Source organism: Falco peregrinus, chromosome 2 (genome assembly GCF_023634155.1).
Source record: "Falco peregrinus isolate bFalPer1 chromosome 2, bFalPer1.pri, whole genome shotgun sequence".
Taxonomy (NCBI): Eukaryota; Metazoa; Chordata; class Aves; order Falconiformes; family Falconidae; genus Falco; species Falco peregrinus.
In genome coordinates, this window is record NC_073722.1 from 51970098 (window position 1) to 51977317 (window position 7220).

General features: G+C 40.6%; 1 protein-coding gene across 2 annotated transcripts; it reads left to right on the forward strand.

The window, feature by feature from the left end:
• The first annotated feature begins 323 nt into the window (after positions 1 to 323).
• CYTL1 (cytokine like 1) lies at positions 324 to 3057 on the forward strand. 2 transcript variants are annotated; one of them, XM_027794791.2, is made up of 4 exons: positions 324 to 555; positions 666 to 710; positions 2071 to 2199; positions 2365 to 3057. In XM_027794791.2, the coding sequence occupies exons 1-4, from the start codon at positions 415 to 417 to the stop codon at positions 2446 to 2448; spliced, it is 399 nt and encodes a 132-aa protein (XP_027650592.1). In that variant the 5' UTR covers positions 324 to 414; the 3' UTR covers positions 2449 to 3057. The 2 variants fall into 2 exon arrangements, with proteins under 2 accessions (XP_027650592.1, XP_005243138.1); XM_005243081.2 differs by having other exon boundaries at positions 324 to 558; positions 2365 to 3055.
• Positions 3058 to 7220: the final 4163 nt, after the last annotated feature.

Sequence of the window (7220 nt, forward strand, 5' to 3'; positions counted from 1 at the left end):
CATGTGTGCCAAAGCCCATACAGGATCAGGGCCTATGACACTGTGACAACATAATATGTGTTGTTTCTTACACATATTTCTCTTGCTTGAGATGCTCACGAGGTTGCTTTCTTTCTGGAATGAAAAGTGCCAGTACTGTTTGGTTTTGTTACCCCCATCTCCTCCTTTCCCTGCTATAGGCAGGAAAGCGCTAGCAGCTCTGCCTCATAGGTTGGCAGGAAATTTAAAACAGCAGCAAGCTGCTGCTCGGACCACCCCCAGACGTTTTCTTTTTTTTTTCTTTTCCCATTGATGTAGGAGACTATTTAATTGGGGGCTGAGTTGTTAAACTTACTCGTTGATGCTTACCAGTAGCTGCCTAACCACTAACGGTGATTTTTTTCCTCCCTGCCTCCTTTGGACAAGCTCCCTGCAATGAAGGTGCTGCTGAGCCTGATTGCTCTGCTCTCTGCTGCCCTGCTCACCAAAGCAGCCCCACCAACTTGCTACTCAAGGGTGTTGTCTCTGAGCAAAGAAATCACGCAGTCCTTTAAGGAGTTACAGACCTCCAAAGCCGTGGTGAGTCGACCTAAAAACTGCTCCTGCAAAGACTCTGCATGTTGCTTGCTTTTGATACAAGTTGCTCTCAAAACAAAACTGCAATGGGTCTTTCTTCTTTCCTGCAGGACTCATGTGTAGAGATGCTGCCCAGGCTGTACTTGGACATACATGTAAGTTTTTGCACTTCTTTCTTACTGCTGTGCAACAAAAGCATCTAAAAAGAGAGAATAACTCTTAAGATTGTACCCCAGTAGAGTGATTTGAAACAAATTTTTAAAAGCTTTATTAACGAGAGAGATGAGTGACTGAAAAAATAAACCCACCTTGTTTTGAACCTTATTAAAATCCCTATGGTGTTTCTGAGATTTTACTTGTTCAAAAATTTAAAAATGAGGAAGTCAATACTTTGAAGTGGTTACCATTTGTAGATTATTAATTTATTGTGATGGAACCTTTACAGAGGTTAAATATGTGCAACAAAACTTTGAAAAATAGTTTACAAGAAGAAATGCAAAATAAACTTTCTTCACATAATAAATCTACTTCATTTTATATCATGAGTGGCTTCTAGCATGCAGTTTTAATAAAAAGTAGTGCAGGAATACCTTGATGGCTTTTCCTGTTTTAAATAACCACTTGTTGAATCCAGAAAGAAAAACTGTGCCTGCAGGTATGAAGTGTGATACTGAGAAAAGACAGCAGTAGTCATCTCCCAGCAAAAACAAAATAGCCTCCTGCATGTAGTTAATGTCATAGTGTTCTGCCCTGGGATATTCAACATATTTTGCTTCTTTTCCCAGTGCTCCACTGAGTAACTAAAAAGTAGAAAATATCAGACAAAGCAAGAAATGTCTCACACATTTTGCCAGAGGCAACTATACTCCCACATCCAAGTCAGGATCCTCTAGATCCCAATTCAAGAGCTGCCAGTGCCTCACTTGATTGCAAAGACCAAACAATATAAGCCCAGTGCCTCAGTTTCCCCTGCTTTAAAGCAAGAGCTGGGATATTTATTTACCTGCTTCACAAGGGCATGAAATTCATGTTGGCTGTGCTTTATTTTGATAACACAAAGTCTGAGGCAAAAATACTCTGAAAAAAATTTTGCCTCACGCTTGCAGTACTGCCTATTGTACGGGAACAGAAGAATCATGTCTGTGAGATCTTGATAATCTGTTCATCAGTTAAATCAGGTGCTCTCTTAAAAGTGAGACTGTACCTATTCTGTAGGTAACTCACCTACTACAGGAGCAGATTTGACTGTATTTGCACTGCTGTCTCCTAAAGCATGTCGGAAACAAGCTGGCAGACCAAAATTGTGTCTATGCACTTTTCCAAGCACTTATTTGGACCAAACATCTTTGTTATGAAATACTGGTGGTGAATTTTCCTAACTAAAGGTTACATAGATTACACATACATGGAGGTAGGAGTTCCCACAGAGGCAGTAAGAATTTTGTAAGTGGTGGATGAGAAACGTAAATCTGTGTTTGTGCAGGGTTACACATACCTCTCTTGCATGCTTTTCAGAATTACTGTGTGTTGGCAAAACTCCGTGATTTTGTGGCCTACCCCAGATGTGAGAGAGTGCTTGAAGTGAGTGAGCTGAAGGAAAAAGCCCGGAGCCTGTACACTATCATGATCTCCCACTGCAGAAGGGTAGGTCAAGGTGCACCAACAGGGACATAGTCTCTGCTTTTAGAACTCTCTGTTTCCTGTCCCCTGACCAGAAGCACTGGATCAGGACCTGAGCTTCTCAACACTGTGCTCTCTTCTGCCTTCCTCCTTACAGATGTTAACCTTCCCATTATTTTTTTTCTCCAGGACTTGGTGTTCCTCACTGATGACTGTAGCGCTCTGGAAAGTCCTGCACTGCCTCCCATTGAGCCCTCCATCATTGATAGCTAAGAGGGAGTCAACCCAAAAGTTATGCCTGGGAAATTTTCAAGGATACCAAGAGTCAAAATATGTTTATGCAGTCAACTACACCTTTAACAACTAAGATCTTTTTCAAGCACACTAGCAATATTATCTCAGACCTACCCATTTTTCTCTGCCCTGGCAGGAAATGAACCGCATGCCTCGCATACCTGCTGAGCTGCTAGGGCAGCTACTGTTAGAGAGAGTTTTTTCATTTGGCAAGGTATGATATTTCAGCTTAACCAAATGTTATAAAGTATGTTTTGTTTGAACATTTGACACTAGATTTTTTTTTTTGCTTTTTATGAATAACTAGCTTCATATAAAGAAAATACATTATAATCAATATTCTATCCTGACTTAGTAGTTCTTCTTTTATTAGATGGGCATGGAAGGGACCATATTGTTTTTTCTTTAACTGTTTGATAGAAGTGTAACTCTGTACTGGCAGATGTCTCTCTACCTATATAGCTCATGTATGTATGCTGATAGTTTTTGATGTCAGACTTTTATGGATAGAGGTGAAAGTAACCTGTCTCTGTGGAAAACCAAATAAAACCAACTTTTTAACCCAAGATGTTTCTGTTACATCATGTCTTTCAAAATCAACCCAAAGTTGTCATTCTTACAAACTTACTTTTCACAGCTCACTTGCTTGTTGCTTTTCACAGCATAAGCCATCTTTAGCTTTGTTTCCATAGCAGTGTGAACTTTGTTGTGTCTGAATGATTTGACAATGTGTAAGTTCCTACTGGAAGAAATTTTACACACTGCAAACAATTCATTTGGAAAAATTAGTGGATTTTTTTAAAATACTGTTCCTGTGTTATGAGGGTGTAAGTTCTGAGGCAGTGGCTCAGAAAGCCTATTAAAGGTTTGGACAGATTGTTAAAACACAGCCCATATACTGAGCTTCTGAGATTAATAAAATTTCCAGATAATTCTTCCAGAGTCATCGGTGCCTTCAGTATCTGCAGGATACCTTCACACCCAGCAGCTCTTTGGTGCCAAGAATAGAAAGGATCTTCCCCATATGCTTGGAAGTAGCTGCTATTACCCTGGAAAGTCCTTTCCTTCCCTCTGTGCAAGTGGTTCCTCTCTCTCCTGTACCCTATTTGCTGGTCGTTCATCTGCTGCACTGCCAACCCTGGTGACTTGGTGAGTGGTCTCACCATGTTTTATAAAAACCCCATTTTCTGTAATCATGGCATTATGTGACAATCACAGTACCATGATCATTCTGTCATCGCACTGAATATCTGATGGTATAAACCAAAATGATTGACAACTGTTATGAAAATAAGTAAATCATAACATTAATTCAAAGCAAAAAAAAAATGTACCGGAAAAAAAAGTTGGTTTTCTTCATTTTGGAATTACCCTGTTCTGTAGAAACTACTAATCTTATTTTAGCTATAGAAAATTTGACTGTCCCACTGAACCACAGAACAAAGGTGGGAAACTCTCAACCTGGGAGAGATACAGAGGGAAGAACAAGTAAACAAGTGCTTTTCTTTCCAGTTTGCTTCAATTCCAAGTGTACAAGTAACGTGTCTGTCAGACTTTGTACTTCTCCCCTGAAGATGAGGTCCTCATGTACTAATCCTACTAATCCTCTAGATGAGCTGTTCTGCCCGCAAGCAGCTCACAGGGGTTCCACTCAGATGTCTCTACAGGCATCTGGTAGAGGCAGTAGCACGCTCAGCAATCTGATCCAGCATGAGCCTGAACTAAAAAACGTGTAACAGCTCAGATAGTCCTACTATCAGAAAAATCATTCCTTAGTTCACCTTTTAGGAACCTCCTCCCCTCCAAGCCAGCAATCTCTGCACAAGATCCTACACACTTTAGAGATACAGATACCATTTTTTTTCGCATCACCTGGACATGCCAAAGGCCAACTCCTTCAGCAGCAACCACATCCTGGAAAAAGGGCATCCTGTAACCACATAGGGAGTGTGTAAGCAGTTCCCTGGCGCAAGAAGTACAAGTGGCGTTGCACCATTTGCTCTCAGACTCTTTGAGTTTTTCCTCCCTCTAACCAGGGGCTCAGACACCACCTTCCTTCAAAAGTAGGCAGTTCTGGGGTAAAATCAAGGCCTATACACTTCCATACAAGTACCAAAACCACACCACAGCCTCTGCTTTTTGTACCTTTATACAAAGATAGCCATGGACGTACCTTGAAAGAAAAGTGTGTGATGGTCACCACAGGCCGTGGTGCTTGCAGAGCTAACCCGGGGACTGGGCAGTACACGTGCTTGGAGGCTGGAAGCAGAAGCTGTTAACTTTTGACTTTTTTCCACCTCCAGCTGTCATGAGTTTTAAACACAGGCCTGTATAAAGCTTATGTTGTGACTTGGCATGCAAACTGCAGGGCAAGACGTGTTGCCTTTCCCACAGGAGCCTGCACAACTCTGTCCCTGGAACTGGTCCTTGGGAAAAGCCTGTGCAAGTGACTGTGGCACTTCTTCCCCTGCTCCTTTCCTGTTACAGGGGCACACCATGTCTGAAATAGAGTTTTTCATGAGGATTTTCTCATAACTCCTCTTTAACTTGCTTCAGTGAAGTAAATAAACCTTCCCTAGTCCATTCAGATGGAACTCATGATCCTAGCTCCAGATTTCTCCTGTAATGTTTCCATTCTTTCAACCATCTTCCAAAGGTATTTTCTTCTGATTTAGGCTGATGACATTTGTGAGGAGAATATAGCTTAATTTCGTTAGGACAAAGGATCTTGCAAGAAGTCTTTGGAATTTAAGGCAGGGTAGAAATCAGTACTTTATATGCATTGCTTTAGTTGGTACCTTTAGCTTTTTCATGACTGACAAGGACACACTGTCTGCAATACACTCTTAGCATGGTTACTTACCAACAGCTTAGTTCTGTACTGTTACATCCTACTTCTACAGAAGCTGAGAAAAGCAACTAGATGCTTTGGGGACTGTACGTGCTTGAATGGACTTTAAAAGCCTGTCCTCCATTTGAAGATGCTGTATATTTTACTCCTAGAATCGGATTTGTGTGGTCATTGGTGTGCTTTTACAACAAATATATTCCCTATGGTTTACACTGTGACTGTCTTCACATCTTGTATGTCATTTTTAATGGAAAGTGTGCTGAAAGCAAAGCTATGCTCTTTCATTTCACAGTAACCTGCTGTCACTCAGGCTGTCATAATGAGATTTGTGATTAGATGAACCCTTTTTATGAACAGCATCTTCTAGGTTGTCATGATCCTGGGGCGGGGGGGAAACCACCACTGATAAAGAGATCTAATCCACTTGTAATTTGCCAAGAAATCATTCACTTCTCCCTTTCAGTAAGACAGTAAGTTTACCAACTTTTAAATGCACCATTATACCAGGTATATAAGGAGCAGTGGAGCCATTCAGGCAGCTGAGTATTTATTCCTGAAAAACAGCAGCCCATGCTCATTAGGGCCCCAGCCAACAGGGAGACCGTGAAGGGATTAAAAAGGACATATTTGTTGTAATTTGTCAACTGGCATCTTGCCTAGTTATTGCAGAATATTACTAAAAGCACATCATTAAGAAACTGCCCTCAGTTTCTACGATCATTAGGGAAGAACTGTAGAAAAACAAAGCATCTGTTGTTTTCCTGCCTGTTGAAGGGGTTTGCTGGAATAGTCAATGCTAGGACTAGAGTTTCTTTTGCAGACTTCTGTCTGCAAGAACCCTCACTAAAGAGCTTTCTTAGGACTGCTAGACTCTCCCTCATGTTATCATATGGAATACCAAGGTAGGCAAAATGGCAGGTCTTGGGGATTGCCTCTGCAAAATTATCCAAAAAAATTAATTTCTAATTTTGCCAAAAAGTTATATTATGGATTTTACTAGAACCAGCTCCTTTCCCATCTCTTTTGTTCCAGCCTCAGTCACATGGGCTTTTCTTAAGTAGGCACTCTGGTCACTTAACTACTCATGCCCTGTTTTTTGGTGAAACCAGGCTAGGGATGAGGGCGAGAAATGTCTCATCCCCAGACGGCCACTACCCCAAGTCAGGAAAGATGCCAGCCTTTGAACAGATAACTAGGTCATTCAAGATGACTAGATTCTACAGGACAACATGTGATTTGCTACTAGTTAATAGGGTACAAATTAAATATGTTCTTATGAGGTCCCTTTTTTAAAAAAAAACAAATTAAAAACAGTAATGCAGCATTGAGGAGGAATCTGATCTTTTAGGTTGTACACTTTGGATCAGAGAGTTATTTTGTCCAAACAACAGGTTTAGGAGTGCCCATTTGTCCATTGCATCTTTCCCTATGTATGTGACATCTGTAGGTTGAGCTAATGGGATGCTGATGGAGGTTTTCAAAAAACTTGCTACAATGCTAAGGTCTTGTAAATAATATTACCTTACAAATATTTAACCACTGAACTCTTAGCAGTACTTTTTTCCTCATTAAAATCATCTCAGTTTTGGAGTGCATGGCATTGCAAGTGAAAATTATAATGGACAAGCTCCACCAATTTCATTTGTGCAACTTTTTGAATTCATACCTTTCTTTCAGGCTTGTTACAGCCAGGAACCCTGTGCCACCCAAGATTTAACCCACCATAGTGAAAAAAAAAAACAGTCTGCAAGGCAGTTGTTGGTGATTAAGTCAAATTTCAGAGACAACATCCAGAGAAAGGATGTGAACTCATTATCAAAAGATTTTTCATAGTCTATGTTTCCTCAGCGAAGGTAAAAGTATATTCTCAGATAAATAATATATTAATGAACAGAAACCT

Excerpts from the sequence above, each read along its gene's own strand:
- CYTL1 (XM_005243081.2), top strand. The coding sequence starts at position 415 with ATGAAGGTGCTGCTGAGCCTGATTGCTCTGCTCTCTGCTGCCCTGCTC. Across the intron at positions 559-665 it reads TACAGACCTCCAAAGCCGTG|GACTCATGTGTAGAGATGCT; the intron begins GTGAGTCGACCT and ends TCTTTCCTGCAG. Across the intron at positions 2,200-2,364 it reads TGATCTCCCACTGCAGAAGG|GACTTGGTGTTCCTCACTGA; the intron begins GTAGGTCAAGGT and ends TTTTTTCTCCAG.